The sequence below is a fragment of the Apis laboriosa genome, unplaced genomic scaffold (genome assembly GCF_014066325.1).
Source record: "Apis laboriosa isolate Shangri-la unplaced genomic scaffold, ASM1406632v1 scaffold204_cov149, whole genome shotgun sequence".
Lineage (NCBI taxonomy): Eukaryota > Metazoa > Arthropoda > Insecta > Hymenoptera > Apidae > Apis > Apis laboriosa.
The window spans coordinates 754321-777449 of record NW_025222299.1 but is presented as its reverse complement, the minus strand read 5'-3'; the positions used below and the strand labels follow the sequence as shown (position 1 = coordinate 777449).

The 23129-nt window shown below is 22.0% G+C and overlaps 7 protein-coding genes and 2 non-coding genes across 11 annotated transcripts in view; 4 read left to right on the top strand and 5 right to left on the bottom strand.

Moving 5' to 3' along the window:
• Positions 1-12: 12 nt before the first annotated feature.
• Positions 13-1358, bottom strand: LOC122712713 (UPF0547 protein C16orf87-like). The gene is made up of 3 exons (XM_043932525.1): positions 1167-1358; positions 532-720; positions 13-462 (listed from the first exon to the last, which is right to left on the bottom strand). The coding sequence occupies exons 1-3, from the start codon at positions 1215-1217 to the stop codon at positions 232-234; spliced, it is 471 nt and encodes a 156-aa protein (XP_043788460.1). The 5' UTR covers positions 1218-1358; the 3' UTR covers positions 13-231.
• Positions 1359-1437: 79 nt separating this feature from the next.
• LOC122712712 (iron-sulfur cluster assembly scaffold protein IscU) lies at positions 1438-7335 on the top strand. Of its 2 annotated transcripts, none has more exons than XM_043932523.1 (5): positions 1438-1571; positions 5735-5964; positions 6314-6538; positions 6629-6707; positions 7016-7335. In XM_043932523.1, exons 2-5 carry the CDS (start codon positions 5875-5877, stop codon positions 7117-7119), a joined length of 498 nt encoding a protein of 165 aa, XP_043788458.1. In that variant the 5' UTR covers positions 1438-1571; positions 5735-5874; the 3' UTR covers positions 7120-7335. The 2 variants fall into 2 exon arrangements, with proteins under 2 accessions (XP_043788458.1, XP_043788459.1); XM_043932524.1 differs by lacking the exon at positions 1438-1571 and adding an exon at positions 1896-1945.
• LOC122712709 lies at positions 3101-5351 on the bottom strand. Its single transcript, XM_043932521.1, has one exon. It carries the CDS (start codon positions 5342-5344, stop codon positions 3284-3286), a length of 2061 nt encoding a protein of 686 aa, XP_043788456.1. The 5' UTR covers positions 5345-5351; the 3' UTR covers positions 3101-3283.
• Positions 7336-10047: 2712 nt separating the features above from the next.
• LOC122712711 (monocarboxylate transporter 12) lies at positions 10048-17613 on the top strand. Its single transcript, XM_043932522.1, has 5 exons — positions 10048-10952; positions 11452-11664; positions 11737-11863; positions 11964-12143; positions 15641-17613. The coding sequence occupies exons 1-5, from the start codon at positions 10808-10810 to the stop codon at positions 16845-16847; spliced, it is 1872 nt and encodes a 623-aa protein (XP_043788457.1). The 5' UTR covers positions 10048-10807; the 3' UTR covers positions 16848-17613.
• Positions 17614-17783: 170 nt separating this feature from the next.
• Positions 17784-19124, bottom strand: LOC122712656 (NADH dehydrogenase [ubiquinone] iron-sulfur protein 3, mitochondrial). Its single transcript, XM_043932464.1, has 5 exons — positions 19003-19124; positions 18862-18927; positions 18463-18707; positions 18140-18385; positions 17784-18054 (listed from the first exon to the last, which is right to left on the bottom strand). Exons 1-5 carry the CDS (start codon positions 19064-19066, stop codon positions 17890-17892), a joined length of 786 nt encoding a protein of 261 aa, XP_043788399.1. The 5' UTR covers positions 19067-19124; the 3' UTR covers positions 17784-17889.
• A 490-nt stretch (positions 19125-19614) lies between these two features.
• Positions 19615-20779, bottom strand: LOC122712680 (COMM domain-containing protein 5-like). Of its 2 annotated transcripts, none has more exons than XM_043932485.1 (4): positions 20579-20779; positions 20216-20408; positions 19988-20134; positions 19615-19868 (listed from the first exon to the last, which is right to left on the bottom strand). In XM_043932485.1, the coding sequence occupies exons 1-4, from the start codon at positions 20673-20675 to the stop codon at positions 19685-19687; spliced, it is 621 nt and encodes a 206-aa protein (XP_043788420.1). In that variant the 5' UTR covers positions 20676-20779; the 3' UTR covers positions 19615-19684. The 2 variants fall into 2 exon arrangements, with proteins under 2 accessions (XP_043788420.1, XP_043788421.1); XM_043932486.1 differs by having other exon boundaries at positions 20216-20405.
• Positions 20780-21838: 1059 nt separating this feature from the next.
• Trnar-ucg lies at positions 21839-21911 on the top strand. The gene has a single exon. It is a non-coding gene; the product is annotated as a tRNA-Arg (tRNA).
• Positions 21912-22372: 461 nt separating this feature from the next.
• Positions 22373-22470, bottom strand: Trnay-gua. Its single transcript has 2 exons — positions 22434-22470; positions 22373-22408 (listed from the first exon to the last, which is right to left on the bottom strand). It is a non-coding gene; the product is annotated as a tRNA-Tyr (tRNA).
• A 9-nt stretch (positions 22471-22479) lies between these two features.
• LOC122712601 (ABC transporter A family member 1-like) overlaps positions 22480-23129 on the top strand; it is a 30471-nt gene continuing 29821 nt past the window's right edge. Inside the window, exon 1 of the mRNA XM_043932364.1 lies at positions 22480-22507. The gene's annotated coding sequence lies outside the window, so the exon portion shown is untranslated. The remainder of the gene's footprint in view (positions 22508-23129) is intronic.

Genomic DNA, 23129 nt, shown 5'->3' with positions numbered 1-23129 from the left:
CGTATATCTTATATACATATATATATATTTCTGTTAATAAAAATTATATATAATTTATATAAATTAATGCTATCAATTTGCATAACATTATATAATACTATCTTAATCTTTTAGATTGCATAATAGATAGTATTTCAAATACAATTCAATATCTATATAAAATGATTATGTTTTACTAAAACTGGATACTAGTATTTCTTAGATTAAGAAATATGTCACAATGAAGAAAAATTATGTTGGTTTCCAAGCCACAACTCTCATTTTGTTATTTAATTCTTGTAATATTAAAGAACATGTAAGCTGTTTTTCTGGTGATAAACTATTAATTCCTTCCATTTCATCATCATCATCTCCTATCCCATTATTACTTCCACTCTTTCCTTTACCTTTTCCCTTTCGTTTCTTTTTTTTATTTAATTGTCTGCAATCTATATCACTAGCAGCATCTGTTGCTTTTCTAATCTATGATAATTAAAGTTTTGTATAATCATTTTAATATATAGTTATATAATTAAATAAATAATATCTTACTTTAGCACTTTTTTTTGACTGTTTATCATATTCTAAGGCATCATAATAATTTGGTTTTTCACGTTTGATTCGATTGGTTCGTCTTGTTTTCATTACTCCATTATCAGGACTAGGAGGACTTTTTATTGAATTTCGTCTTGCATTGAAAAATGAATGTCCACATGGACATGCTTTGCAAGCTACAGGGACCTTGATAAATAAATGTAATTAATATAAAAAAAATATAAAATAATAACTATAATAAAATATAAAAATATATTATGAATTGTATAATATAATTTATTAATTATTAATATATATAATTATAATTAATATATATAATTTATGTATATTCTAAATAGAGATCTACTAGTTTCTTGTATATATTTATTATTAAAAATTAATATAATTATTCAAAGCTTACATTTAAAGAAATCATAAATTAATCAATTATATTTAATTTTAAAGATAATATATATATTACAGTAAAATTTATGATTTACAAAATATTACTTTATTCTCTCTTTGTTGAATTTTTCCAAACTCATTCAAAAAAATTTAATGCAATTAATATAATTAAATACAGCTATAAAATATTAAAAATAAAATTAATATAAAATATATCATATAAATATAAATAATCATAATATAATTACCTGTTGTTCACATTTAGGGCAACCTTTACTAATTGTTTTAGTCTTTGCCATATTACGAAAAAATATTTAATTAAGATTAGGTTATTTACAATTTAAATATGACTAGGAATTTATAACGTTAAAGTATATTGTCAAATAATGACATCACAGCACAAAAATAACTTTTATATCGATAAGGATGCATTTTAAGAGCATTCACTAGAACATTAAATATATTTTTGTTGCTCTTAGCATTACGCTAATAAGTAATGACAGCCGTGATATATAAAAGAAATACAATATAAAATATTTCGTAATCTCATTGATAGATGGCAGTAAAAGTTAATTAAAAGAATGGACCAATCGTGTAATTCAGTTTTGTGAAAATGTTTTGTGTTTTTATTTTAATTAAGTATTACATATAAGGTTTGTAATATTAATAATAAATGATAATTTATGATTTTATAAACTATAGTCTTCTATTTAATTATAGTTTTTCTTCATTTTTCAAATATAAATGTTATTGTATTTTCTAATAAATGAAATGATAAACATTGAAAATTATAATAAATATATATTTAATAATTACAATCAACAAATAATTTAATTCATTAACATTTAACATCAGATGAAAGTTTATTTTTTAGCATTGCAAGTAAATCAATATATTTTTATATCTATGTATATATTAAGAAAAAATTTAGTTTAAATTGTCTTAGATTGTAATCTTTCTAATAAATATCTTAAATATATCTTATCATTCTTAAAAGAATTTCAATTCTAATTTTTTGATTTTTCAAGTAAGTTGATTGTCTAATTTAAAACATTATTACTGGTGAAGATAATTAATAATTAACATTATATATCTTATAGCTAAAATTAGGTTAAAATTTCTTGATGTTATTTTAAGAGTTATTATATCTTAAATATATTACATGTTTTTTTAAATATTTCAAATATTTTAAATTTTAATATCAAAAAAATATGCCAATTTTTAAAAATCTATTTCTATTACATTACAATAAATACATATTTTTTTAAATATTATATTCATTGAATTGAATAATGAAAGAATATTCTCAGTTAATTTGAATTTTATTTTATATTGTATTTATGAAAATCAAAAATAATAAAATTAAATTAATTGTTTTTTTTATAAGATATATTATTTTTATCAAAAGAATTCTTTTCGACTTAATTTCATTATCTCTATAAATTTTCAATTAAATTAGGAATAATCTTTTTATTTAATATAATATATATTGTTTGAAAAATTATTTTTTATAAAATGAAAAATCAAAAATAAACAATAATTTCCTAAATTAATTTTCTTATCTTTTATATTTATTCTATTAAGTATCTTTTAAGTATTTTTTTATTTTATCCTATAATGTCAAATGATATTCTAATCTTGTTTGATTAAATAATTGGTAATTTCATATATTTATTTTATGCATAAATAATTCTTTTGAAATTTTATTTAAATCATCTATTATATTAATGCATAATTTAATATTAATTAAATTGCAATTCGTAATTAATTTTGTAAATTTTAATAAATATATTCATTTAATAATTTTTAATATAAATGAAAAATAATATAAACAAGTTTTATTTCTTTCAGATTTAATAAAAATTTATGAATATTTTATTATTGATGTTAGCAAAAAAATTGTTTTAGAAATTATTTATATATTAATTAAGAGAATATATATCAATTTAGTTTTTCCTTTATATTTATAGTCATTTCACAATTATATGTTACTAACATAATTATATTATTTTGTGAAAACAGTATCACATATTTTTTGTTATATTTTTTTATATTATATACTTTATCTATTATATATTTCAATACTTATCATTTGATTTTTTTTGTGCTAATTAATTATTCATAATCATCATATTTATCTTTTTATTGAATATGAAAGAAGAAATATTGTTACACAATTGATTATTTCGATATTATGTCTGATTCTGTTTTTGATTTTTAAAATTCAAAATCTATATATATGATATGATTTTTTCCGATGATTTATAATTTATTATAATTTAAAATTTTTTTCTCTTAGTTGTCTCAATATTGGAATTGTAATAATCATTGTGTTTATTGAAGTCACTGACATTTGATTTTTACATTAAAATCCAGATATGTTATCAGATATGTCTGCATATTCTCCACTATCTGTTACAGAATATAAAGTTTTGTCTAATTTTGAGCATTGAATTTGTTTTGAAAATTGAACTTTAATTTCTTCATTAGTATTAGTCGCAGTATTTATAACATTAAAACATTTATCTTTCAATATTTTTTTTTTATATTTTTTTTCATTTTTTTCATTATCAATAAACAATTGATTACATTGAAGATTTTTTTGCATTTTTTGCATTTTGATTATATTTTCATATATCATATTATTATCATATATTTGAGAACAATTTCGAATGTCTTCTTCATTATTAATTCTAATTTCTGGAATTTCTAATTTTAAAATATTATCATCGTAATTATTTTTTTTCGGGAATCTATGATCACATTTTTTTGTTCTATCTTTTTCACATTCAGTAACCATTAAATGTGACGTCCATTCGAGGTCATTCTTAGAAACATGCTTTATGTTTTCATTGCACGTATAACAGTTCTTGGAATCTCGATTTCTTCGTCTTTTTGCAATTGAATGTTGTGAAGTACAATCTTTAGTTTTATTTTGTTCGTTCTTTGATGTATTCAAGGTTTTTTTACAAATACATGAATATGTTTTTCGATCATAAGTATTTGCATTATTAATTTTTATAATTTTTAAGTAAGGACTATCGCAATGATGACATATTAGTTTTAGATTTTGTTTAGAAATAATCGAATTGTTTGTTTTCATACATTTTTCTAATCTGTTTCGTTTCTCGAATTGTTTTTTAGCTTTTTGCATGCAAGCACACAGTTTTAATTTTGTCCAATTGTAAATTTTGTTCTGTTTTGAAAATTTTTCTGGATCTGGAGTACAAAATTCTAGCTCTTTCACAGCGGAAATTAATCTTTGGGAATTATTTCTGCAATAAATATTTTCGCAATTTTGACATAATATGTGATTTGATAGATTTACGTCTTTTAATAAGTTTGCAAAATTAGAAAAATGTTTTATACATGAAAGTATATAATTTTGTAATATACAATTGCAACAGACAGTATTAACGTTTCCTTGATTTACAAAAAACGAATCTTGTACTTGCTCAGTTTTTTCTTTTTGAATTGTATTAGTTTGCACAGCTTCATTTGCAACTCTTGTTGGAATAGTTTGAACTTCTTTTTTATTATTTGTTTTAATTTTTAAATCATTTGAATGTATTTTTGACGAAAATTGTTTTTCATCAACATTTATTTTAATATTTTTTTTTTTATTTTTGTTAGATATGATTTCTTGAGGTTTAAGAATAGTTTTATTTAATTCAGTTTTATTAAATTCAGTATTTTCCATTTTTATTTTTTCTCTATGCTTTTTCTGATTAGATACTAATTTTGAATTCTTATCTAAAACTAATTGATTAGTATTTTTTTTTTCTTTTTTAATTTGTTCCGTATTATTTTTTAATATTTTAAATTCTTTGTTTGAAGTTGGCAAATGATTTGATTTATTTCGTTCTTCTTGAAGAGAATCTTTTTTATTGTCAATATGATCTTTATTAAACTGTTCACTGAGTTCTATTTCTGCTTCATCGTCTCCGTCATATATATTTGCCATTCGAGTAGAACAAATATTTTTGGCGCGAGAACATTGCGCTCGTGGATATTTAATGCATTGGCTTGTTGTCACAGACTTACATTTCCATGGATCAGGAATTCCTTGTGTAAAATGTAAACCTGTATCAGTCCATATTTTATCAGTGGCAAAATATCTAACACAAGAAGATATTAAATTTTTTTGCAATATATATTTTTCTATTGTATTACAAAAACCTTTACACGCTAGATATTCTTTCCAAGTATCAGGTATACCTCGACGTATATTGCAATAATTTTTTTCATTTTGTTGTGGACAAGACGAAAACACTATAAATGGACGAGTTTTTAATAATCTTGGTGAAGAAAATGGTCCACGTACTATTTCTTGTATATCAAGATATTTATCTTTTTGAAATTTTTTTGAAGATATCCATTCTTGAGTCCAACCAGTACAGATATTAAAATTACTATCTGGACACATTAGCAATTCAAATCTTTCATAGATTCATTTAAAAACATTATCAACATATTACGAAATCATAGTTATATTTTATGGAATAGCTTTTTTGTATTATAATATTCTTTAACTTTTTTTATAAAATAAGAAAATAATGTAATATATATATATATATATATAGTTTATGGATAATTCATTCTAAAATGTCACTTCTAAAATTTCATTTAATACAGAATATAATATTGATTTCATATATAAACAAATTGCAATGATATTAAAATTATCTAATTACAAATGCTTATTGTATAATATAAACTTTATTATTATTATTAACAAAATTAATTAAAGAGAATAATCTGTTTAATTTTATAAAAATGTAATAACAAATCCTCTCATATTATTATTTATTCCCAGATTGAAGCAAGACTACCATTTTTGAACATTACCAACATTTAAATCATATACTTCAAGGCAATATCGATTGCTTAGTGAAGTGTTATGCATAACGAAGAGATTGCTTCAAGTTACTCAATGTTAAATCAAAAATAAACACAATGTCTTTATTGCAATCATTGTCTTCAGGACTTAACAAAACTTCGAAATTAATATCTCGAAGTGTCCCAGCTGTATTTTATCATCCAAATGTAAGTATTTACTATTTCATATTAAAATATTGATAATTTTGATAAATATATTACATTTATTTTAAGCAATCAATATTGAATCTATTATAAATATATATATATATATATATATATATATATACATAAAGTTTGATCTTAATTTATAATCTTGATTGGTTTTATTTAAAAAATAAATTTTTCCAAATATAATAGCCAATATTTCATATTAGTTCTATAAAAAATTTTAGGTTATTATTGATGATATAACAAGGTTGTTATTATTTCACTATTAATTGAAAATATTTACAAATCGTTTTGAAATAAAACATGAAAGTTATTTTTTTTTATATTATATTTCATTATTTTCTAGGTGATAGATCACTATGAAAATCCAAGAAATGTAGGTTCTTTAGATAAAAATGATTCTCAGGTTGGTACAGGTATCGTAGGTGCCCCAGCCTGTGGAGATGTAATGAAACTTCAAGTTAAGATTAATGAGAAAGGAAAGATTATTGATGCTAAGTTTAAAACTTTTGGTTGTGGTTCTGCTATTGCTTCAAGTTCCTTAGCTACAGAATGGGTTAAAGGAAAAACTGTAAGTAATATTATATGCTCATGAATTTTTTATATAGATGAATTTTTTATATAGAACAAAAAAAAAGAATTATTATAATTTATATTATAGATTGATGAAGCACTCGCTCTTAAGAATGGTGATATTGCTAAAGAATTGTGCTTACCACCTGTCAAGTTACATTGTTCAAGTAAGTATATTTATCATTATTTAAATATCTTTTTCATAAGCTATGAAATATGAGTAGAAAAATTTTAATATAAGTATAAAGATTTTTTTTAAGAAATATAATATAATATAATAATAATAATAATAATAATAATAATAATAATAATAATAATAATAATATATAATAATTTATATCGTATAATATAAAATTGAAGTATTTATGTTGATAAAAAATTTATTGCTCAATATTAACTATTTATATTGAATATTGAATATATTTAATATTGATTAAAAATACACTATTTATTTTCTTTCTTTCATATATTGTAGTGCTCGCAGAAGATGCAATTAAGGCTGCTTTGTCAGATTACAATATAAAACAGAAACAAAAATTGAAAAATAATGATAATAGTAAGAATAGAAATGAAACATGATTCTGATATATTCAGATGATAGTAAAAAATATTAGAATTATATATCTTATTTTTTGTTTTTTGTTCATTAATTTACATATAATAATATTCATAAATTGTGTTGTGACTGGAATGAAAAAGTGTATATTAAATTATATATAAAATTTAATGTACTTACATATACTCTTTCGTTTTTTCAAAAAAAGAAAATAAATATATTTAATTAAACAATTAAAAGCTTTTTTCAATTAATAAGTTTAAGTATCAGTACTTTTTAATCAAGTTATCATTTGTTATCATAGTTAAGTTATCATATCAGTTTTCATTGAATTATTTCATAAAATATCAATTTCATCCCTGCATTAAATTTATAGTTTTGCTCTAAAATAATCAATTTTTAAATTTCAAAAGTTATAAATTATGACATAATCAATGGGAAATGTTTCAGATCATAACTAAAATTTATTAAAATATAAAACAATAAATAATAAAGCAACATGTTATTGTGATAAACATTTTTATTGACACAAATGCACATTGTAAATGAACTATTTTAATAGCAATTTAAGTTGTTGAGAAAAACATTTCCATTTGTACTTGTTTTTATACGAATTTATTACGCCATCAATAACGTAATAACGTAATCGATGAAGAAAGAAGCGGATAAGGATAGATATGTTTTATCAATTTCATTCTTATTTAATTTAAATATATGAAATAATAAATATATAAATATATGATAGACAAAATTAAAAATTCAATCATGAAATATTATATGTAAAAAAAAAATAAATATATTATTCGAATCATATTTTTTCAATGAATAAATTTATTAATTAAAATTTTCAATGATTCAATCCTGTTGAATATATCCTTTAATATTTCTGTAAAAATAATTTCATTCATACATAATATTAATATAGAACAAAAAATATAATATGAAAGCATTTAGATTTTCTTATAGTCGTGATATCCGATTAAATATTTACTCACATTTCTATATCTTTATCCATATAGTGGAATTACATACATTCATAGCATACTTTCCTAGAATAAGATTTCGATTCAAACAATTAAAATGAATTTAAAAAGTTGAGTTGGATCAGTAACTTGTACATTTCTTTTATAACTATCATCAGAACGCCAATTGATGCTTAATAAGAACGAATATAAACTGAGTCATATGTAGTTAGTGCCAATTGTGCATTTCAAGTTAATTCGCGAAGAACAATTAGTTCGTTAATTCATAATTGCATTGCCTATAGTTTCTTATAACTATTTAGGAGCCCAACATTTTTGATTAAGAAATTGCTTTCTAATTTTGAAAATTAAATATCTATCATTTTTTCCGTTATTTTATTAATTAATCGATCGATTTTATATTAACTATATTAAATAAAGTCAATAATGAAAATCACTTGTAATTTATAATAATGCATTGTATATGCACATATATTATAAAATATATAATTATATAATGTAATGTAATTATATACATATAAAAAACATAATATATATATATATTTTCGAGATGTTTCGATATGCTTATCAGAATTTTATAGATTTAATATAAATCTACGTTTTATGATGGACATATCAAAATATCAATATACGTATACTATCAGGAATATGTTCTATGTATATAAAGTATGATAAAAATGAAGTGCGTACCTTTATGTACTTGAAAAAAATAGAGCATCTAAATTGATTAAAAAATTTTATCATAAATTATTTAGAAAAATTATTTAAAAAAAATTATATATTTGATTCAATAATATTTATATATATTATAAATATAATCAATATTTATAATCAATATTTAGATATTGTTCTTTTCGCAGATAAAAACATTATTTTTATTTGAAAAATAAATTAACTAATAGAGAAATATAATAAATTAAGAATATTATTATATTATTTATATAAATTATGAATTTTTAAAATTAATATAAAAGTATTTTAATGTTTTTAATATTTTAATTTTTCAAAGAATAGTATAATTAGTGTTCATTGAGAAGATTATATTATGTTCATGTTATCATAAATATTTCGTTCTAATTCTTTGAACAATCATCATCAAATGTACGCACAATGGTTTCTCTAACAAACACATAATGCTACCAATTTGCGATATGACTGAAACGATAGAATCTTGCTTTTCTACGAAATCAAATTGTGCCATTACAAGAGAAATGTATCATTCTCGACATTGTTTTAAATTTTATAATGTATTGGACAAATAATTTAAAAAAAAATCAATTTTATTTAAAAAAATTAAAAAATTATTAATTTAGAAAAAAATTAAAATAATACATTTATTAATATAATATTATAAATTTACAATGTATATTATTTATTGTAAAAACATCGATGAATTAGTTCATCATTTTATGTAGAATATTATCAATTAATGATTTTTGAATAGGTGAGTAAATTTGTTAATGAATGGCTTGAAAATTTATTTTTCTGCGATTAATTAAAAGGTGAAATTATAAATGATTTTTCATGATAGCGATTTAATATTGGATGCGAAAACTTCGAATCGATGCTTTAAGCTTGTTTTTCCTATCTCGATTTCACTATAAGTGGAACGCGGTCACACGCGACAAACATTAAATTCACACGATGTTTGCATCACAAAGATAAAAAATCCTTCATTTGATACATTCTGCGCGATTCTTGATTATGATACTATTACACCATATCGTAAATTTTCCATTCTCTTATTTTTTGATATTTTTGATTCTCGAATAAATCTATAAAAATCTATAACAAAGAAAGAAAGAAGTTTTCGATAGGAGAAAAAAAGAATAGTAAAAAAAATGAATCAGAAAGAAAAGAAATAGTATATCATTTAAAAAGAGTAGGAGAAGAATCGACTAATCATCGAAAGAAAGATTGAAATGGGAGGATATAAATGTGGTGGGAGAGAGGATGAAGTAGTGGCAGCCTGCGCTGCGTGAGACAGCGACACAGCTGATCAGTCAGTCGTTCGTCGTTTTTGTAACGGACAAGTTGTTTTGGTATAAATTCGATAGTGTAAAATTGAAACGAAAGAAATTTTCTCCATAGAATGACAGTGAATCATATATAAGAATTTTCGTATACATGCCATTGTTTACGTGCTCTATGCAATTTGTCAAAGTATCGAAAGTAAAAGTTACGAGTGGAGTTATAACACCAGTGAAATTATTCACAATATCGACGCATTGCGGATCGCTATTAGTGACGTCGAATTATTTGAATCGTAGATATTTTTCTCTTTTTCGAAGAAAATTGTTCATACGATTAGGGTCTATGACCGCTTCACGAGGTTCATCCTATCAAAGATATAGAAAGAGCTATGATATAGGTGTGACTATCAACATCAGATTAAAATTGATGAAGTCCGAAACAATCGAAGAAGAGGACACGACTGCTGATCCTGCAGTTTGTGAACATTGATGCTGATGCAACCATAGATCACAATATATTCTATTCGTGTAATCCAGTGTATTGCCACCTTCATTATTTCCCTTTCACTTTCTTAGTTTCTATTTTTTTTGTTATATTGTGGTATTTTAATTAGTATTCATGTGCCGATAGTGGTATACACAGTGGTTTAGATTTTTTTTTTCATAGTGAATCAGTTTCATTTCTTTGTATAATTACAAAGATACATTATATATGTGTATATGCGCGCGTGCGCTAGTGTGAAAAGAAAAGGTCGATGACAATGCAACGAGTCCAAGATCAAGACAATGGAATCAACATCAAATTCGGTGCAAATAAAAACAAGAAAGGAAATTATAGACTTGTATCGCAGCACTCCGAGAATGAAAAAAAAAGTAATTTCAATGGGACCAATAAACAAAGTAAGTTATTTACATTGTGAGAATATTTTAATTTTTTTCTCTCTTTTTTTAAAAAATTAATGGCCATTGATTTTAAAATAATATAAAACAGGGAAAACATAATATAAATAGATGTCCATGATAATTTTTTTAAGCATTTTATATTATTTTTTTCTATCATTCTATTATATGATAATCTTAAAATATTATAAAAACTTAAAATGTTTATGATAAATATTAATTATAAAGATATAATAAAATAAAGTCACTAATATTTCGCAAAATCTTTTTTAAATGTATTTCAAATTTAAAAAAAATATGATATACTTTGATGAATACTTATGATATTGAAGAAAAGTTTTCTGAATTAGTAAAATTACAATTATTTAGTATTGATCAATTTTTTTTATAAAATATACTAAAATATTTAATGCAAATTTAATAAATCAATGAAATATAATATATATTTATAAATAATAATAATAATGAAAAATTATTATAATAGCTCATATCTTTTTAGTTAAATGTGTAACTATTGAAGAAGATTTAGTCCCACCAGATGGAGGATGGGGATGGCTTATACTGTTAGCATCTGTTATGGTGAATCTACTTATTCCTGGAACAGTGAAATCTTTTGGAGTTTTATTTGTTGAATTTCTTGAAGTTTTTAATGCATCACCTGCTGCAGCTGCTTGGATTCCAGCTTTATGTTATTTTCTCTATAGTTCACTTGGTAAGACATTAAAAATAAAACTAGATATTTTTAAAAATTTTAAATGAAAAATAAAAAACAATTTTTTTATAGGTCCACTTTCCAGTATATTATCAGTTAAATATTCTTATCGAACAGTAACTTTATTAGGTGGAACATTTGCTGCTGCAGGAATGATGTTAAGTTATTTTGCAAATTCTGTAGCCTTCTTGTGTATTAGGTAACTTAATATACTCTTAATAAATAAAAATACATATACAATATATAATATTTATTTTTTAATATTCATGTGTAATTTTATTATTTGTTTAATTTTTTAGTTATGGTGTTCTGGTAGGAACAGGAGCAGGCTTAGCTTTTCCTCCAACTGTATATATAGTAACTTCATACTTTGTAAGATTACGTGGACTTGCAAATGGACTTTGTATATCTGGCAGTGCATTAGGTTCAATATTTCTACCACCTATCTTAGGAATTCTTCTACGAGAATATGGTTATAGGTAGGTTTTTTTCATATTTATAAAAAATAACAGGTATGGTTTCATTATTTTGATAAAAATTTATTTTATGATTATTAAAAATTAAGTCAAAGAATCTATTATAAATAAGTAATAAAATTAAAATTTGAATTTTTATTTTATTTTGATAAAATGTTTATTTAACAATATTTAATTTATAAATTTAATATTTAATTATATAAATTTATTCAGCTATATCTAATTTATTAATAATATTTTGAAATTAATTGATTAAATAATATAATTAATTAAAATATGTTTTAATACATTCGTTTTTTTTTTGACAAAATTGAATGTACCTGTGGTTTGTGAGCTTGATTTATCCAACTTTATGTAATTTGTGACACAATCAGTATCACAAAAAAAAAATACGAGAAGTTTGTGTATTATTACGTGCATCTTCTTGTTTTTATGAAGATTCGTAATAAAGTGTCATAGAAAGTTCTTATATATTTTGTGAAGATTATTATTGGTGAGTATTTATATATCATTATTAAAATTAATTAAATGTGATGATAATCGATCATGCATGTCGGACCAACCATGCGCGTGCATTTGTGTACACTTCATTATTGTATCTCTGCGAAATTTACAATATCTATCTAAGTTGTTTTATAGCTTTTCAAAAATGTTGTTATTAAAAATAACGAATATTAACTATTCGATACGATAATGTACATATACGTATAATTATTGTCTGTCAAAAAAATATTAGATTCGCGGAAAGTTAACGTTTCTTTTAATTTTAAAAGGCGCAGAAATATTCTATATACTAACCCTGAAGCCTGCATGTGAAAATGGCACTTAACTCATCTGATATGGTTTAGGTAAGAATTTATTCCGTATTGTACGTTTTTGTCTTATGTTATATTCTTTAATGGTAAAATATCTATTATATTTTCTATCTTGTTGCTATTAAATTTTTATCACGCGTAATTTTAACGCTTGATTTTGAATTAGACTCAACAACATTGAACTTCGATAGAAAAGGACGAAATAGTCTGGACCAGTATCATCAACCTATTATGACGACTTTTTTCCATGATGATAAAAATAAGATCCTTGATTGAATAATAATTAAATATCTAGGATGTGATTTTTAATGAAATGCGATTCGATATTTATATATTTAATCATCAGTGCAAATGATGCAGTCTCTTTATCAATTATTTCATTATCAATTATCTCTTTACAATTAAGTATTAGAATTAAAGTATCATCATCAGTATACAAAATGTAATTTGTCTTATTTGAAATATATGTATATATACATATAAGAAAATAATATATTTTTCTTATCTTTTTCAAAACGAATCGCTAGATTGAAAATAAAATAGAAGGAAGAAATATCTATTAAATAACCGCGAATATAATTACACGTGTATGTCTTTCATTGTATATGCATATGTAATAATCACGTCCGTGCGAGAATTGCGGAAACGTACGATTTGACGTTGAAAGTGCTTGCACATTTTTAGTGTGCGCATTATAAATGGCAAACGCGTGATACTCACGTGTTTAGAGTTAATGAGTCATAAAAATGGAATTAAGATAACTTTCCTTTTTATGTATTTTATATTGTTATAGTAATTGTGATAGTTGTAGTAAAAAAATATTTTTATCTTTTTTTAATATCTATGCAATTTTATTCCATAAATTTTTATTCCATAAACTAAATATAGCAAATTTATTTCTTTTCATTTGTATGTCACTAATATATTATCAATTGAATGTGAACAATAAGTAATTATTTTTTTTTTATTCAAATATATTGAAAAATCAAAGTATAAATTAATCAATGTATGTTTCTCCGAATGTAAATCAATTTCAATATATATTTCATATTTTTTTATTTCTTTATATTAGCATTTGTTTACTTTTTTATAATTTTACTTTGCAGCGACTTAAGACAGCATACGTTGTCGAAAATTCACATATTATGCTACAAGAATATTAATTGAATTGATCATGATTTAAATACATGTATTGAAATAAAAATTCTAATCTTTGACGAATGCAAATATGGAATATCATATGAGCTTCAAGATCATATTTTTTATACATCTTATAAATGCTATTACATATATATATATATATATATATATGTATGTATATGCATATATAACATATATAAATATTTATAATAGATATAAATTGACCTAATTTTTATCAATCTAAGCGTTCCTTTTATTTTTTCTTTTGTTGCAGAAAAATGTTTTCCATGGAAGAAGAAAAGGACAATTTGAAGAAGATGAATTTCTTTCGTACCGCAGAATACTGTATACGCAATCTGAAACACATGTTAACAATATAATTTTCATTCTGATTTATTCTAAAAATGAGAAAAGAATACTAAATATTTTGCTTTTTCATAGTCTTTTTTTTTTTGTTTTGAAAAGATTGATGACTTGATGAAAAAATATTTTTTAACGAAAGATATTTACAATGAAATGTTTGTTTAAATTATATTTTTATTTCTTTATTACGTGTTAATTTAATTAATTTTATCTATGTTATTAATTTAATTTTCAATAGATATAAAAAATTGTTTCAGATTGACGCACGAATTGTATATATTATAATCGGTTCTAACTAACTAAAAAAGAAGCACAGATTATGAAACATAATATATGAATTTTTAATTAAGAATATTATTTAAAAAAAAAACTTGACTAATAAATAAGCTTATATATTTTAAAATATATAACGCTTTATCTTTAATATTCAATGATAATTTACAAAATTTAATCTGGTATTAAAATTATACTAATAATTAATTAAAAGTTAAGATCTGTTACATGTTATTATCTATTGATTACCAAAAATTATAATAAATGAATTTCTTAAGAAGATTAGCAAATTATATTTAGATATTGTATATATTTGATAATAATTTTTGTATTTTTTATAATTTATTTATACAATATAAAATAATACATTTTATTAATATAAATTAATTATAATTAAAAATTAAAATAATTAAAAACATGCAATAAATGTAATAATAAAGCGTTTTCAGAAACGCTTATGTTTATAATATTTTAAATTATTCTTATTGTGCATCATAAATCATTATATAGAAAAATCCTTTTTATTTTTTTATTTTTTTATTTTTTAGAAAATATTCATAAAAAATTTTTAAACATTTCCTATTCCACTCCATACTTACATAATCATGATTAATTAAATTAACAATTAAATGTGATTGTATTTTAATTATTGACTAACAATGTAATTAAAGTTATATATCTATATTATCAAACAAATTTAATTATATTAAATATTAGTATAAAAAAATATAGAAAATATTAATATAATTGATCTAATAACAATTTTAAATATTATATAATTGATCTAATGAAGTAATATTTTTTTCTCAACAGCCGTGGAATATTGCCTGATGACGATATTGTAAGCTATAGTTAATCTTATTATTGGACCAAACAAAAAGCGCTAAAACTCATTTTACTTTTTTACAGAGGTGCAGTATTAATAATGGGTGCTGTCACTTTGAATGTATGGGCGAGTGCTCTTTTGTACGAACCGGTGGAAAAACACATGGTACCAGCATCATCGTCGAACAAATCGAACGATGTCGACTTGGAAGCCGCTTCGGTCACAATAACTAGTCCCGAAGATGAGAAGCAATCAAATCATGTTTCTTCTTCGAACACAAATGAGAAAGCCGCGCCAATAGTACCAAAGAGTGCGTCCAGTGTTGCTTTAGAATATTACAAGAATACACCCGTTCAAGGTCGAACAAGAAAAATTAGTATGCCAATGGGACGAGAGATAACGGGTCAGATGCACAGTACACCGGCTTTACATGCGGTTCCGGAACGTGTTGCAGATTCTGGCAAGCTATCGAAACGTCAGAAATCGCCTTTTCAATCACCCAGCATGTCATCTTTTAATTATATCAGCACACCATATCATGGAAGTACACTTTCCGCTTTACATCCGGAACGGGCATCTACATTAACTTTAAATGCGATATCAAGCACATTCGCAAGGAAAGCTACTGAAGAAACAAACAAAAATGAAGTAAAAGATAAGAAGAACAAATTCTTTGACTTTAGTTTATTGCGGGATCCTATTTATTTGGTAATCTTAATTTCAAATTCCACGAACGCTGTCAGTTATACAAACTTCGTCATCCTATTACCAGCATATGCGATCTCATTAGGTTTCGATAAAAATATGTCTTCCCTTCTCCTTTCAACTGTGTCTGTATTAGATTTGATAGGGCGTATTGGAGGTTCTGCTCTTTCTGATGTCTCGATCATGCCAAAGCATTGGTATTTTGTTGGTGGTTTGTTCATTTCTGGAATCTCGTTGGCCCTTCTTCCTATAGTTACAAGTTACACTCTATTATCAGTTTATTGTGGTATTTTTGGCTTAGCTTCCGGTATTTACGTCGGTATCACCGCAGTTATAATGGCAGATATGCTAGGAACCGAAAAATTAACTTCATCTTATGGTATCTCATTATTTGTAAATGGAATCATACAGCTAGTTGGCCCCCCTATTTGCGGTATTATATATGAACAAATTGGCAGTTATGGTCCAATCTTTAGCATCTTAGGAGTTGTCTTAGTGGTAGGTGCATCATTATGGGGTTTTGTTCCATTTATTAGGAAACGACAAAAAATTATGGAGAAAGAGAGTCCAATTGAAAAATTATAATTTATCTATTAGTTGAAATTGAACATTTCAAGATACACAAGAGCTTAATTATATGGTCATTATAAAATTTTTTGTAAATTGTGTATCGCAATTATGCATATACATATATACACATATAATAACAAGATATGTTATGAAATACTGTGATGTTAGAACGAATGTTATGTATGTACTTATAAACTACTGGCACTGTGATGACCTTATGTATATATATATATATATATATATAGATAATCTACACGCACATTTTCAAAAAAATTAATAAGAAAATAATTATTAAAAAATATATTTTTAAAAACACAAAAGTACTCTTTTTTGTTAAATTGGAAGTATCTTGCCTTACATTGAAAAAAAATTTATTCTGTGAAAGTAAGTTCTTGTTAGTACTAAATAAAATTATATGAGTATATTTATCTAAGTACTTAGTTAAGAAATGTACTAATTACTGGTGCTATTGTAATTAAATAAAAAAATGAAAGATGCAATAATATAATTTACATATAAAATGTTCTTAGCATATGTACAATTGTAAAATGCAAAGATTAAGTATTTGTACACATCTTTTATGAAAAGAATGAATACATAGTAATTCTTATTGTTATATACATATAAATATTAAAGATAGAATCAGTCAATTTTGTTATTAATTCGATTTGTTTACAATTCACTGGAAAATATGCCTTAAAATTAGGATATAAGCACTTTGTAATTAATGAATTACATTTATATTATACAATATATAAAATAAATAATAATATAAAATTTATATGTTTCATTTGAAATAATTTATAAACTCTTATAATATATAATTTATAAAAAAAAATAATATATAAAATCAAATGATTAAAATAAATAAGTAAAAAAAATAAATTGTTCACTATTATTAGAATCAATAAACAAATTATAAAAAATTTCGTTTTTATATTTTATATTTATTTTCTTGAATACATAATATCACTAAATAAATATTAATGTAAATATTTTTTAAATTTATATTTAATATACAATGACAATATAATTAATTAATTAATTAATTAATAATTTAATTTTTATCTTTAGATGAATCTTCCTTATTTTCATCAGATGGAGGTATACTTCGAAAATTTGGAAATTGTTCCCATGGAGCAGATAATTCAAATTTACGAAATTCTTGTGCTAATTCTAATGGTTCACATACAACTCTTTTTAATTCATCATCATAGCGTACCTAAATGTAATATATTTTTTATGTTATATATTATTAATTAAAAATATTTGTATAATTACAAAAGATATAAAAATTATAAAATTACCTCTACAAAACCACTGAGAGGAAAATCTTTTCTTAATGGATGTCCTTCAAAACCATAATCTGTAAGAATTCTACGAAGATCTGTATGTCCCATAAATAATATACCAAACATATCCCATATTTCTCGTTCATACCAGTTAGCAGCATCAAAAATTGGTTCTGCTGATGGCATAGGTGTTAATTCATCTGTATATGTTTTTACTCTAATACGTTTGTTAAAAGTTAAAGAAAGTAGATTATAAATAATCTAAAAATCAAAACATCATGGAACAATATTTGTTATATAAAATTTTCAAAATATTAATTTTTCAAACAATAATTTACCTCAAACCTATATTGCCTTGAAGGAACATCCATTGCAGTCATATCTGATAATGAAGTATATTGGGTATTTTGATGTAATTTTAAAAACTTTAATGTTGGAATAATCCCCTCTGGACATACTAATATTTCAAGCTCATCACCAGCAGCAATCTGAGTTTTTTGCACATATTTTGGTAAACATGCAGCAATATATAAACCCAAATCTTTTATAGTTTCCAGATCAGTTTGAATCTTACGTATTGTTGCTATTAAAAAAGCATAATATAAACTATAGTATACATATATAAGTATAAAGATTATTTTAAATATTAAAAGAAAACTAGAATTATAACAAATATATTATAATTATTTATTAAAAATTAAATTATTAGATATATAATGAATTATAATCTTACATACGTCGCGTTTCTGTTTTTTCAGTTTCTGTAGTATTCATTCTTGTCAAAGGAAGAAGTTTTGGATAACCTATTGAGTCAGTTTATAATTTATTACATAATATAAAATATGAAAGATTAACAAATTATTAAATAAACTTTTTACATTTTGGGCTTGTAACAAGAAGATTTCTCATAAGTTTCCAATAATTTTTTAATAAAGATGACATTTTTATAAAAAACTTCGACTCTCTTCAAACAGATTCACTCATCCCATATATAATACTAGGTTAATATATGTTAATATATATATATATATATATATGTATATGTACATGCCATTAAATACTTTAAATACATATACGATACATTTTGCAACATACATTTATTTAAAACATTAAAACATAAGAGAATGCTAATATATTAAAATTATCTTTTTAATTTCATATAATAAAAATAAATAATGTAAAGAATATAAATTTTTAACTTTTTAATATGAAATATTGTCTTTTTAAATTTATATTATAATATAAAAATATGATTCTAAACTTTTTAAAATTAAAAAATAAGAAGATATATAATTTAATAATTTTATAATAATAATTTATAGTTATTAATTTATAATTAATAATAATATAATAATATAATTAAATATAATATTAATAATTAATTAATAATAATAATATAATATAATAATAAAATTCTATTCCATAATTATTTATTAAAGAAAATAATTTTTATATATTTTTTTTTTATACATATTTTATATTTTTTTGGTTATTTCTAATTCAATACTATACAAAATAAAAATAAAAAAATTAACAGTAGTAAAATTTATATTATTATTATCAACTACAAACAATATTTTTTGCAGCACATTGTTTTTCAATTTTTTGTATTTCCACAAGTATAGTTGCTATAGCATGTCTTAATTGGTGAAACTTTGGCAAAGATAATTCAAATATTTGACGTTTTCCATTATTAAATGTCCATTCCATAATAATATATGGTTCTAAGACTCTATTTAATACACTAAAACGATTCAAACTAATAAGTAATATTTCTTAAATATTTATAAAAAATATTTTCTAGGTTACATTACATATTTATTATATTACAAATATCAAAATTTAATAAAAATATGAAATTACCTGGAAGAAATAGTAATATCTATGCGCCATTTACAAGATATTAAATGTGGATAAAATTTTGTTTTCTGTATTAATCCTGATATTAGTTCTGACCGCTTTTGACCATATACAACTATAGAAAGATCATCAATACATTCTGGTGATAATCTAAGGAAACAATATTATATATTTTTATTATATTAAAATTAAAAATAATGAAATAATATATAATATTTATAAAATACATACCTCAATTCTTCTAATATTTGTTTAAATTCTATAGGTTTGACATTTTGTGATAATGTACCTAAATGAATCTTTAATATTGTAAAAATAATTGAATAATATTCATCTATAATTTCTTCTGATACATTGTATTTTTGACTTATTCTATCTAATATGCCTTCTTCTATGTACTCTTGATTTATTGTTTTTACAGCTACTACAAATAATAAATTGCAATTTTTTTTCAAAAAATAAAATATTTAGAATATGATAATAAAAAATATATGTATGCATACAAAAACATTATTATAATATTATTATTATATATTATTATATTATACTTATTATAATATTATATATATTATTTAAACTTAAATTTAAACTTACTTTGAATCAAAGGTCGAACAAATACTTTTTTTAATTCTGAAAGAATTTTTGTTTTATTTCCTAAAGCATAAAAAAGTTGAGTTTGAAAAGTTGTCATTTTTTTAATCCTGAGTCTTTTTTTCTATAAAAAACAATGGATCGAAAGAATTAAATAAATTAATCTCTTCTTTAAAATTTGAAAATAGTGGTAATAAAGTAATACTGTTCTATCTAAATTTATTGTTGTTTTGATTTGTTTTCAGTGTTTAATGCCATCTTGTGGATCGAGAATATAATAAAAATATAAGTATTTTTTAAAAATTTTTAAAATATCAAAACAAATAAAATATGAGTAATAAAAAAATTTTATTATTATCAAATTATATTATAACGTAAAATAATAAATGATAACATAATATTTTATTATATTTTTAGAGAAATGTATTTAGAAATCAAGAGATGGCATTGATTTTCAATTCTTACTTTATTTTACATTATCTTTGAAAAAATGCCTTGAGCATTCAAGAGATAGCACTAATAGTTAATTCTTATTTTATTTTTATTCTTTTTTTATCATTTACTTTCCTTTTTTATATTTGTTTTATTTATGACATTCTGGAAATAACGCTGATTTCATAATTTTTAACCTCTTTCTATTATTTACTTAAATTCATCATACAAAATCATATAATTTTGATTTTTAAATAGCAAAATACAATTGCAGAAATGATGAAGTCAGAAATGAATAAGTTCTTTGAGAACTGTGACTATATGGATAAATAATAAAGATGAGGTTTGTCAAAGAAGAATTATATAAATATTCGTATTTTTATAGTTAGCTGTAGGTAAATTATGTGAGCGAATACTTTATTTTAAATATTTATTTTAATTTTTAATATTCTATTAAAATTGATAGTTTTAAAAATATAATTTATATATAAAACAGAATATTATATTTATTGATCCCATTTTATACATTTTTATTTCTCTTTTGCTTTTTGAACAACAAATGATATATTTTTATTTAAATTAGTTGAATAATTATATTGAAAAAAATAAGACATCGATCTTTTAAATCGATAATATAGTTTTTTTGACTTTAAGAAAACTTTAATTTTATAATAAAATTATTATCAGAATATATTAAGAAATAGAAAATAATTATTAGTTTTTAACTTCATTCATATTATATATATAAAAAAGATATATATTGTTAAATATCATAAAATAATAAATAATATAATATTCTTTAATAAAAATTATTTCTTTGATGATACAACTGACCGTGTGGCCTAATGGATAAGGCGTCGGACTTCGGATCCGAAGATTGCAGGTTCGAGTCCTGTCACGGTCGTTTCGAGTAATTTTTTTTTATTTAAAATTTTTAAAATAAAAATCAATATATTATATTTATTAAAGTAATATTTTTATTTGTATACATATTATTTGTACATATTCGGAAAAAATTAATTGAGCAACACTAATCAAAAAATTATGTTTATTATTAAAAATTCAATCATTTAATAAATTCATTTAATTAAATAAATAATTTCATTAAATAAATAATTCATATCTTTTTATGAATTTAGAATCTAAATACAAAAAAAAAATTAAAAATTCTAATCTTTCATCTGGATTAATATATTTCATATTATTATATTATATTAGTTTCTTTACAATTTATATAATTACGTACAAAATTACAAAATTATTACTTTATTATTAATTAACAATATTAATTATAAAAGAGTATTTAATTTTTATTAAATACTTATTATATCTTTATATAAATTTATAAAAAAATGAAAAAATATTTCCTTCGAGCCGGATTTGAACCAGCGACCTATGGATATCTGAGAATTTCTAAGGAAGCCAACTACAGTCCACCGCTCTACCAACTGAGCTATCGAAGGTTTTATGTTTGAGGACCGAAACTGAGAACAAAATAAGGTTAATTAGTATATATATAGATTTAAAAAATAATTTAATTTACTTTTAAATTACATATATTCTATATTTATAATTATATATTATATTTACTTCTACATTTATTTTTATTATTTTTAAATTTTACAGAATTAGATGTGGAATTTAATTTTATAAAACCAATCAGAAACTTAAAATATTTTAACAAACTATTTCTAGTAGAAATTATAAATAACTTAATATAGAAAATAATAAGAAGAAAAGATAATTGATACACTTTTAGCAAAAGTTAATATTAAATTTAGTTTTTATTTTTTATTAATGAAACTAATTTTAAGTTTTTCGATAACAAATATCTCGTAACGTGACCTCGAAACATTTAATTTGATAGAAAAAGATAGAAGAGTCAATGTGACGCAAGAAATGAATGAAATGGTTTTCGCATGTCCTGACATTATTACGAATACGAAGGTCGAAGCTATTTTTTTAGATATTACTGCAAACTTCATATTATTCAACATAAAAATATCATGAAATTTTAATCATGTTAATAAAATTAGAAATTAGAAATTAAAAATTGCAGGTTATGTCATTTTTACAAAAAAATCTTATAAAAATAAGTTTAATAAATTTTATTTTTACGAAT